This window comes from Trachurus trachurus, assembly GCF_905171665.1.
Source record: "Trachurus trachurus genome assembly, chromosome: 15".
Taxonomy (NCBI): domain Eukaryota; kingdom Metazoa; phylum Chordata; class Actinopteri; order Carangiformes; family Carangidae; genus Trachurus; species Trachurus trachurus.
In genome coordinates this window covers 26708000-26720116 of record NC_139906.1, presented here as the reverse complement: position 1 = coordinate 26720116, position 12117 = coordinate 26708000, and the positions used below count along the sequence as shown (strand labels likewise).

The 12117-nt window shown below is 39.8% G+C and overlaps 1 protein-coding gene across 1 annotated transcript in view; it reads right to left on the bottom strand.

Annotated features, from left to right (window-relative positions):
• LOC310998022 (collagen alpha-1(XXV) chain-like) overlaps positions 1-12117 on the bottom strand; it is a gene marked incomplete at its 3' end in the record, with an annotated part of 54206 nt that overhangs the window by 30034 nt on the left and 12055 nt on the right. Inside the window, exon 2 of the mRNA XM_083987906.1 lies at positions 10686-10755. Within this exon, the coding sequence (XP_083844032.1) occupies positions 10686-10755 (70 nt within the window). The remainder of the gene's footprint in view (positions 1-10685; positions 10756-12117) is intronic.

Sequence of the window (12117 nt, the reverse complement as noted above, 5' to 3'; positions counted from 1 at the left end):
CACACGGCCTGTGAGCTGTAAGTTGTTTTGCTGCAAATTTAAGCACCATCTGGAAAACAACTCAGTTGTCCATGAGAATAACATCTGACTTTGAAAATGAAGCTGAGGTGCATGTGTATTCCGTGGTCTTCATCCAATGCAAACAAATGTTGTTTTGCATTCACATACTTGAGCCTCTGACTCTCAGTTCCTGCTCCCAGTGTATGAAGAGGCTTTCTGCCCATGCACCAGTAGACCATGCTGACTGCTCCACATGCTGTTAATTGATCACATACGAACATGAGACTCAATTAGATGTTTTCCCTCCTTATCACAAGCTAATTATGATTTATTATAACTTGAACCATCAGTTCTATCTATAACAATGTATGTTCCAAGTTAACTGGGGAGATCTGTTAGATCAGACAGACTGAAAATAAACCTTAGGTTAGTAAAACGTATTTAAAGAAATAGATAAATTAAAACAAACAGATCGATTAAATATCAATCCCTCTTCACAGACTCACTGCTACAGCTTTGACCACATGTTATTTTAATATTGTTCTATGGAGTTTAGATGATCTGAACTAGAATAGACCCGAGTCCCGACCTGAGTCATCACTCAGGAGTGGTGGTGGTGGGTTCCATTTGACTACACAGTATTTATACAGATACTATAAGGAGCCTCCACTTAGTCATTTATCTAACATCACAATTAGTCCGACTCCAAAGCTGTTTAATGACGGTAAAAATGAAACAAGGGTAAATATCCTGCATAGTTTCTCTTTTCTGTGCTGTGCTGAGCAGAGCGGCATCCCTAGCAACAGTCTGTTATACTTGACGATGGTCATTATACAGAAATAATGGACTATAGAACGCAGCGATGGACCAATCAGAGAGCAGCATTCAATAGAGAGAATACTCTATTCTGATTGGTCAGTCACTTCATTCTACGGTCTGTTATTTCTGTGTAACAGACGGTTGATAGGGATGCCGCCCTGATTGGCCCTGACAGTTGTTACCTTTCCATTAAACTACCACTTCAGAAAAATCAAAAAGAGAAGAGAGATGTAAACCCTTCATTCATCACTAACGGCTAAAAATTCCTGTCCTCCTATTCTGGTAACAGTAGCGGGTGGTGTACGGTGATTATGACGACTTCTAATTATAAACATTGTGTTCACAGTTTTGTCACATCCAGGGCCACAGCATAAGAAAACACAGACATTACTCTTAATAACACCAAAGAAGTCACATCCCCCTGTCTCATTTCTTTATCGATGGCAATGCCCAGTTAAATGTGAATTATACAGTAAATATGTATTTAATATGTAGGCCTATATATACATTTAGTTTTCATCGACTCGTTGCTGATCAGCAGATTTACAGTAGGCTTGTTCAACTGCTGCAGGCAGTGTTATTCAGAGGCAATTTATAGATCAATACATTTTAACTAAACTTTTGTTTCAAATTATTTGTTTCTTGCTGTGTAATAAGCGGGATAGAGGGAGCTCACTTACATTTTATCTTACTTATTCAACCCTGATCTGTTACTTTTTAGATTTTTAAACACATCCTCATATAAATATTGCCTGTTTTTGTTGCTGTTGTTTCTTCACAGATGTGCTGAAACCACCGAACACAGAGAAGTCATGTAGGTAAATTCTAAACCCTGTTTAACCCTGTGTGGCTGAAGGACTGTGCCAAAACAGCTCAACTCAATTTGGAAACCTATTTTCCTGCAAGAGGCAGCTAAGCAGTAATTGTAGTTTGGGGGGAAGAGGGGTGGTTGGGGTTCACCAGGGGGAGGTCAGATTCAATTACATCTAATTTCACCTTGCCGTATTCACTATCATGCTTTTATTTGGAAATGCCGCTGGTTTGCGGTCGGCCCTCGACCCGTTCACACAAATATGCTCTGAATGTTCCAGCATGAAAGAAGATACGTCGGAGCCGCGCTCTGGAATATATCTCACTCTGACATTATGCAAAAGACAGAGAATTTTTTTTGTTGTTGTTGCTTTAATTTTTGGGATCAACCTCTTTTGTCCACGAGCTGATTTGTAAATCTGAACGGATCGAGTGAACGCTGCACGCACTAATACGCCCTCTGTCTCTATTTGCATTTCTTGAATTCAATCCGCGAGACACAGTTGGCTGTGAAAACTTTCCAAGCAATATGCTAACAAGTTTAGGATGTGAGTGGTGCTGAGTGTGTGTTGTGTTGAAGCTGGAACAGTGGGAGTAAGAGGAGATCAGGTGGCTGAACGCTCACTACAACGTTTACTACGAGGAAACCAGATGGTGCATTTTTCTCATTCATCCACTGCAATCACCTCCTTCAGACGTACTTTCTCCTGACTGTAAAATGTCTTCACCAAATGGAAGCAGGAGCTCTTTGAGGGTCTGTGGAGATCTGCAGCTTAACCCTGAAACCTCAAAACCCTGAGTCTAGGAGCACACTGTCTCCAACTGATAAATATTTGAATGTTCTCTGTTAAAAATTGTTATTTGCAACTTGAAAACACATCTTACTATGAAAACACAACTTTCGCAAACCGGAAATGTATGCAAGTTATAATTTCATGGTCTCATAGGTGCAAGTGCTTGATCGTTATTCAGTTATTCACTGTTTGGTGAAGGTCAGCCTGCCTGCTCCTACATCATGAAACATGCAAATCAATCAACTTAGCACTTCAGCTACCATGTTCTGTAAATAAAGCAGTCATAGTCATATAGCTGATTGTTTTAGACAACTAAATGAGCAGAAAAAGGGCGTGTGAAGAGGTCGCAACTCATATTCAACTCTGACAGACCCAGAGGTTAAACCGGCCACAATGCTGAATGAGAATGAGACAATTTTACATATATTTGGTGGACATTATTAACACAGAGGAAGCCTGACAGCCTCATAAGAAACAATGATAAATGTTAAACTGACATCTGCCTGTGTCACTGATAGTGGAGAAATGTTGGAGAAAAAAAAAGGTGCAACCAACTGAGATTGTTCATAAATATCTGCCGCTGTGTCATTAACACAGACTTCATGCAGCGTCCTCACACCACCATCAGCATCAGGTTGTATGGAATTTAAAGGTAGAGTCTGTAGGTTTGTTTGTTGCCGTTTGTAAACACAACTTTCACACTGGGCCCCTCCTCTCAGGCTCGACTCCACACGCCCCCCTGCCTCTGACTGACCCATGTTCTACTGCTGTTCACATCAACCCTTCTCCACTTCGGCCTTCACTGTTCTCCTTTGAATATTTGCTACAACCACCAGGATCTGCACCTGCAGCAGCCCCACGCCCTAGGCTTTCATGTTCACAGCGGTGGCCCTTGAACTCGACGCTGCATACTGTAGCCCTCGAGGCTCCGGTTGCCGGTGACGACCCGGTGACGGCCCGACACTCCAGCTCCTCACTTGGACTGTTTCCTTTTCTTCGCTGTAAGTGAGTATTAGGGCTGAACGATAAAACGCTAATGATATTGCAAAATAACTTTTCTTAGATAGAAATATGAGACGTGATTGATAGAAAGTCAATTTCATTCATTTCACTCATTCATGTTCAATACAAATAGTCAATGATAATAAAGCCATCTCTCTTTTCACCTCAGCATAACTGATAACAGTTGAGTCATTCTATATTTATATTATATTATATTATATTATATTATATTATATTATATTATATTATATTATATTATAATAAGAATACATTTTATTTAGAGGAGCCTTTCATGGAACTCAAGGTCCCCTTACAGAAATGATTAAAAAAAGGTTTAGAGGGAGTAGGCCTGTTTAAAAATAGTATATTATAATACCTGTTTTATTCACTGAAACTGTTATATTGCTGTGATTAATGTTCATCATTACATCTGTCATGTTCAATTTCTGACAGAAAATAGATGCGATGGAAGCACAGGTGATGTTCCTGATCAGAAATAACCTTCTGGTATCTTCAAATCTCAGTTGTGAGTATAAGCGAACATTTAGGCTTGACATAAATAGTGATTTGACTTATAGCGTGATATATCGATATTGATTGATATGAAAAAATTTTCATTATAGGATTTTTCTCATATCGCCCAGCCCTAGTGTGTATCCATCATTTCTCCTGGCCTGATGGCGTTCAGTCGCCATGTTTTATACAAGCCCACGGCTCCACATGCCCAACTTCACATGTGCTCTGTCATTGGCTGGAGAAAACACACAGACTCCAACCAGAAACGTCCCGCCTACACCAGAACATCAAAATACATGCAGAGGAGGGAGAGCTCTGCAGACACAGTCACCACCACACATGAATAGAAGCTCATAGGTGATGATCAAGAAGGATTTATTTTGTATAAGTCTAGATTTAGTTTGTAAGAAAATCCTACAGACTCCTGTCACTGTTACTCCTGTAAACTACCTTTAACAATGATTTTCTAATAATCATTTATGTGTAGTGATCAGAAAATACAAAGCAAATGACAAAAAACAGGATCACAATATGCCAAATTCCGCAATTTACAACATGTCCTCCCTCACAGATGGTATCCCTTTTTGTTTTGTTTTCCTCTTTTAATCCATCTTTTCACCATTGCTCTTCCTCCTCTTTTGTCTGTTTAGCTGACAGCTTCCGTCTCCTGCCTGTGGCTGCCACATTCCTCTCAGTATGGCCACACACTGGCAGCTGCACTGTAAACTTATCACCAACGAAGAAAGAGGATCTGCTGTGCTCTCTTCCTGTCAGCACAGATGTCAAGGTGAACTTGGGGGACTCCTTAAATAACCGGCTCCAAAACCCTGGGAGCCCCCCCACCCCCAACCCAGGCCCCCCATTCAGCTGTACAGATCTGAAGAAGCCCTCTTGTTTACAAGGGCATCACAGGCTTCCTTTTTTTTTCTCTCACTACAACCACATCCACAGTAAACAGAATACCTACACTGAATATTGTCTGGATTAGTTGCATGGATAAAGCCAAATTTCACTTCAGTTTAATTATAGCACGTCAAGTGAAACAGATCTGGGAGCTGTTAGGGGTGTAGCACTGAGATGTGGCTAAAGATTCAGAACTACGTCTCAACTTTCTTGCACCAATATACATCCTACACCCAGTAAACATGGAACTCTGTTAGCGCTTTTAGCACTTCCGCTTCTCTCGTCTAAAAGCCAATGAATGGGATTTTAGTAAAAAACCTCAAATTATGTCTGTGGTTAACAGGTGTTTCAGGTGTTGTTCTATAAAACACGTCAGTAAACACCCTACTTGTGAATTTTGAAGCTTTTACAAGTGGTAAAAAAGGCAGTTGCTAACAAGTTGCTCAATACAACTACAAACCCTGTCAGGGAGATTAAACGTCATCATCCCCAACAGGCCAGAGTGTTATTATGTTATTTTATGTTATTTATGGCTCTTAAACAAGTAAAAACACTCCCATTTCTGCAATGTTTTTAAAATAAAGCGGCTAAAATCAGTGGAAAGCTTAGTGGTGGTGACATCAGTAGTCCGCTAAAGCCTAACGTTAGCTTATTACTTCTGGCCATCACATTAGCTTTAAATACGGTAGAAAAGGTGTTCATAAGTGAAGAACAAAACTATTAAGTATCATAAACTTGTGTTAGCATTTATTTTCTGACCAATCCAAAAAAATCCCAATCACTTTCTATTCCGGGAACCAGTGCGATGCTAAACTTCCGGGTTTTGACGTCAGTCCTGGCACATTCTGTACACACATTTTTAACTATATCTCACATATTGTGATTTAGTTAGAAATCTACAATTCAAATGAGCTGCAATTCAACATGAATCATCTCATATTTAATATGATTCAATTAAGTTGAACCGACGTGGGCAGCAGGGTTAGATGCTAACACTAGCATCAATCTTATGGAGAGTTTGCTGTGTCACTGGCATCTTCTGTGCATTTTTAGGATTGTGATGTTGGGCAGCATTGCACATGCCTGACATTTGTTTGAGTGTAGTAATAAGTAAGTGGACGTGTGACGGTGATTAACAGTTATCAGGCAGCAGCGAGGCGGCTTCAAAACCCGACGGTAAGAAACGGTCAGAAAAGAGGTTTGTCAGGTGTCAGGTCTGGATCAGCGCCGGTCGGATCGGTGTCGTATCAGGGTTTCAGGACGTATCAGTTCATCTCCACACCCCTGGAAATCAGTTGTGGTCTCGTCTTGTTTTATAGGGACATGGAGTTCAACATGTATCTCTTTTCACTCGCACACACGCACACACTCTCTCTCTTTGATCCCAGGCTGTGGTCTGTCAGCTGGCAGACCAGTGGGAATACTCCGAGTGCCCAGAGATCCAGCTCCTCTCCAGCACCACCCGCCCCGCGGGCCCAGGGTTTGTACCTTGGGCAATAAAAAAAAAAAAAAAAGCTACATTGTTTTTGCATAGCACCGTCTACACAGGTCGGCCTCCCGCACTAACCACTGCGCTATTTACATCTCACAGATACAAGTACAGCTAAGCCCCTCTGGCTTTATCATGAGATAGCCCAGAACAGAGTCTGCTCTGAGGTGACAAGATAGTTCTGTGTGAAAAAAAAATACTATGCATCAGTCATAGTTTTCTGAATCAAATTTTCCACATCAAATCTGACTCACCAGTTTCAGGGTGCGGTTGTGATGTCGAGGGACTGTTACAGTTTTATCATTTTGAGAGAAGCCTTCCATGCTACTACTCTCAATATGTATATGAGAAGTTTGCATCACTGATTTTAGAGCGACGCCAAGGGGGACTTCTCTTATGCCCATATTTGAGGTTAACATTAAATTTAATCTAAATGACCACAGGCCAGCTGACACACACTGAGCCTGGGCCTGTTGGTATCCTGGAATGTCTGACCTGAACACAAGGAGACTGGACACCCTGGTTAAAAAAGCTGGGGACTGTGATTGGCTCTCAACCACAGTGAGTCTGGACTCATTCAGGATTGTTGAGAGAGACACGCTATGTAAGACGTAGGACATCTTAGACAACACAAGCCAGTGCCACCCTCTCCATGACATTTTGACCGGTCAGAGAATCCGCCAACACCTCAGGACTGAAAGATCCAGGAGATCCTTTGTGCCCTCAGACTGAACCACACCTCAGCCAAAGGAAGTGGCTCATCACTTAATTATTACTGATGATTATTATTGATCATTAGTTATTAGCTGCTAGACATGTAAGTTACAGCTTGAGGGTAAATCAATCACCAACCAACCAACTCAAAATACAGATCTCACTGACTCATTTTGTGGTGGATTGGTATCACATCACTGTGACTGGCTGGTTCGACTTAAAAGGAGCTGTGGTCGAGCTCATTGCAATCTTAGGGCAACAGAAAGTGATTGCACAATTAACCAGCAAAGGTCAGTGGTGCAGGATCTTACCGGAGCATTGTACAAGGAACTTTAGTAAAGTCTTAAGGCAGTGAGAGTTGAAGGGATTGACTACAGCTCCCCGTATAGATCCCAGTTCAGTGCTCTGAGGTTGTTCTGAACATTACTACAATGTGTCTCTTAAAATGTCCTGAGAGAGATTCATATTCGCCTTACACACAATTTGATATCAGAAGAGGAGTTTGCATGTGTCTGTTACTTTAGCACAGCTGACAGCTGACATGTCTATGAATAGAATCAACAAATCTGTAAAATCAGCAGGTGTCTTTAACAAATGCATGTTAATCCATAAAGTACAATATAAGTGAATAAAAACAAGATGACAATGTTGTCATGGCAAAAACCATGTCTTTTAAAGGAATAAGAGAAGGCGCTGTGATTGGCTGTCACACCAAAACACTCCCATAGATAATTAAGAGGTTAGGTACAGTCTGTTGTGATAATGTGCTAGCAGAACAGCAGCATGAAATGACAGATCAGATCATGTCTACTACTAAAGTATAAAGTTTTAGTCGTGTTCATGATGCAATTCACTGCAGCACGAGCTGTGGCAAACTGACCTGACAACAGCTACAACCAGAAACAGGCCGCAGTCGCCGATTATACAGCAATTACTGTAAAAAACTGGCACACGGAGCCAATGATAGAGTAACAATATCAAATTGTTGTTCGATGATGAATACAATGATTGGTTTAATGATTCATCAATATTATATATTACTCTGGGGCATAAAATGACATTGGTATCCATATCTCCATGTAGTGTTCAAGACCATGACCTTGAGGATGCTGAGGTCTCACTACTCTGCCTGAAAGTGGAGATTTCAGAGACCTGGCAATAAAGTCTGTGATTTCAATATTTAAATATGTCAAGTGTTTTATCTACATTCATTGTTTTAAGACTTGTAGAATTTAAAGGGGTTTAAAAATGAAAAAGAACAGATTATCTACAAAAGCATATTGATTGCAGTTTGCAGGAGGCTTTGGGCACCATGTATCCTACAGGAAAAGTGGATGTTACGTATTCTGCATTTTGAACAACACTGCTGTCTGATGGTCTGTCAGTTTTTCAGACAAATAACTTGATAATACGGACGGCTCCCTCCTCTCCCAGACTCCCTCCCCTCTACCTGTTGTGAGACGCAGAAAGTCACACGAAGCTGTAAAAGTGTCAGACCATCTGTTGGCTCGGGGATGAAAGACTTCCACATCTGTAGAGCGTCCTCTGAAGCTCCACCTTAACAGTCATTCACGGGCCGTCCCACTGACATTTACTGACATGTTACAACACTAACATCCTATTGTCAAGACAAATTAACACTAATGTGAGGTTAGGCCGTTCTCACAGGGGCTGTCTCGCACACACACAGATACACAATCAGATAAGAACATGAACCTTAAGAGTTTTCTGTTAACGTGCAGCGTTAGACAGTAACAGTGGAGCCAACCCTCATTTTGAACCACAATTAAAATCCAAACTCTATGTGTATGAACATTTCAGTATATAATAACTGTAAAATAAAACAATAAATAAAAAAGCACCTGAAGCAGATGCTCAGTCAGGTAGAATTAAACTCTTCATTTTTAACAATAGTTTTTCTGGCTTCCACAGACAGTGCCTGAGGGCCAACATTCAAAATAGCAAGAACATAATCTGAGATCTGTTTCCAATATTTGCTTGTTCTCTTTGATGTTATGAAATGGAGTGATTATAAATGCAGCATTAGAACTGAGGTCAAATTTAATGAAGAGCTTTTGTATTTGACTAAATGAGTTTAAAACGCTGTTGTCTGAGCTGGGTTTACCTTGGCTGCAGTTCATTTATCTCTCTCATCTTACCTGAATGTCCTCAGGCTTTATTAGTTTTAGCTTGGTGGTCCCAAACCAGCAGCTGAGTGGATTTTTTTGCAAACATTAATGACACACAGGCTCATATCCAAAAATAACAGTCTGCTGTTTCTGTGTTTTCTGTGTGCACTGATATTCCTGCACATATGTGTACAATACAAGACAAGAATAGCTAATGATGTACAAACTAACCATTCATATCGACATCCAAGTCATACTTACCACTAGAAAAGTCAAATATATATTTAAAAGACAAATACTTTCTCACAGCCAAAGTCCTAGTATCCATATTCAACACATAATCATATTGCAGTGTATTGTCTGTCCACAGTGTGTTTAACCCTCGCTCCATGACATGATCTGGAAGCTTTCCCATCTCAGATCCGTCCCCCACATCGCACCAGCCTCCATTAGAACCTCAGATGACACAGAATAGCCTTGGCTGCCGGCTGAGCTGGAAATACAGCTCAGCTGGTCATCATGTCTGATCGAGCTGAAGGGCACAACCCCAGCTGGCATGTCCACCATCAAGTGCAACACATAGTTCTCCAACAGGAACACAAACTGACAGCATGACTTCCATTTGATTCACATAATAAAAAACTTTGTTCTAAACAAATGGGTTGAGTTTAAAGGCGAGCCACTGTCAGCTGCTTGTTCCCTTTCAATTAAACATTTTATTTTTTGTCTTTATACTTTCTGTTGTTCATTAAACAAAATCAAAATCCACAGCAAGTGGAAACCACCACTGAGCAGCTCATTACATAAAGATACAACTGAACACTCACACAACAGGACAAAACACTGTGTCTGTTACTACAGGTACAGACCCACACAGGCTTGATGGTATAGCAACACAAAACCTTTCATATGAAGGCCTAGAAACACTGACTATCAACCTGCAGCACTGACATGTATGAAGCTACACTTGCAGCCTATGGAGTAAGACAACTTCCAAAAAGATGTGTCCATGATTCTAACCATTCGTATTCGTAATGATAAACATTTGTATGTCCATAAAAAAGTTGTAATTCTGCTGTCATACACATGAGTCTGAGAAATTGTTCGGGTTGGGATTGTTTTTATGCGAGTATGAATCTAAAAGCTGTGAGTGCAAAGTCTTGTGAATACAACTCTAATTTCTACGACTACGAAGTCTTCACTGTGAACACGAATTCAAGTTTGTGGGTAAGTGTTGAAATGACATCACATAGGTCACAGGGGAAAGTTTGACAGCAGAATTTTGTGTACAACTTTTCAATTGACATACAAATGTTTATCATTACGAATACGAATGGTTAGAATCATGGACACATCTTTTTGGAAGCTGTCTTACTCCATAGAGGCCCTGTGTATTTCGAATGGTCTTGTATCTGACGAACAGTTTAGATGTGACCCGCATTCTTTATCAGTGAAGTTGATGTGTCAGTAAGAGAGAGAGGAGGAGGAGGAGGAGGAAGAAGAACTTACCTGGAGGACAGAGGCAGTTGTGAGAAACTTCTCTCACCTCCCGAGTCTTCGGTAATCTTACTGACAGTTTCTGCAACACAGATGGAACAGAACAAGAGTGTTTAATGCATTTAACATCATATTGTATCTGATTAAATGTATCTTATCAAAACATCACAATTTATGAGTTTCCACAAAGAATGAATCATATCAGTCATATTCTTATTAAAACAGAGAGTCTCACTGAAAAACAGGACTTTTATTGATCCCATTATGGGAAATGTACTAAATAATGATGTATAAACAGAAAAACCATGTGAATACCATTGACCACACATAAACTGATGTGTGTATGCTGCCCATGTGGCACCTCACACATTCCCTTGACCCTGAATACACATGGTTTTCCAAAGCAATCCAAGTTAGTGAAGGGAATCCAATGATCTTCAATGAGTTTCATTCATTAATACCATAACAAATGACCACAGAAATAACAATTTTACAATTCATAAATAATTGTTTCTTTCAGCATCATTTAATATCCTCATTAATCATCATGAGTCATTCTGTAACCTGTTTCAATATTTACTCATCACAGTGTTAGAGCCTGACCAGAGCCTCAAACACACGTCTGTATAGTCTCAATAAAGGAGGTTCATAGTACTTTACATCAGCAGAAATCATACTGATTGATTAAGATGTCTTCATACATTTATGGATAATTGTGGGAGTGGAAATGAGGCTCAATGAGTGAGATTTATGAAGTGGAACGATGCAATATTATTTATAATTCTGATGAAAACAATGTGTTTACATATTCCTGGTTTTATTGGTCATGAATCTACATATGAATCTTGCATCTGGCTTCTAAGTCCAGAAGCAGACAGGGTTCACCCAGTACCTCAGCAGAATTTTAAATTGACAGGCTTTGATATGTTAATCACATTAATTAATTAATTAATTAATTAATTAATTAATTAATTAATTAATTAAATTATTATAATGTTTATTAAACAGGGATTATACAAAATTGCCACAGACAATGGGGAAAATGTGATGCAAATAAGACATCAAGTCTAGCTGTCCCTGGTCAGGCTTTAGAATAGAATAAAATATACTGAATACAATACAAAATGCACTGATACAATACAGTGAATAATAAAATGAATACTGTAAGTACCATGAATTATAAACACAGTTGCAGTTGTAAATTACAGATTAAAACACGAGTTAAATTTAACATTAAACATTGGTAAAGTGCTGTTGCTGAAATTAATGTTCACATTTCTGCTGCTGCTTGAGCCAATGTTTAACTTCCACACTAAACCTCTTCAGTTCTGTTTGGGATTTGATTTCTGAAGAATTCCATAGGTGTGTACCTTGCACTGAGAGGTATGATTGGCCAAATGTTGTCCTGCACCTTTGAATTTGACAGTTTTGCTTGGTCATGCTT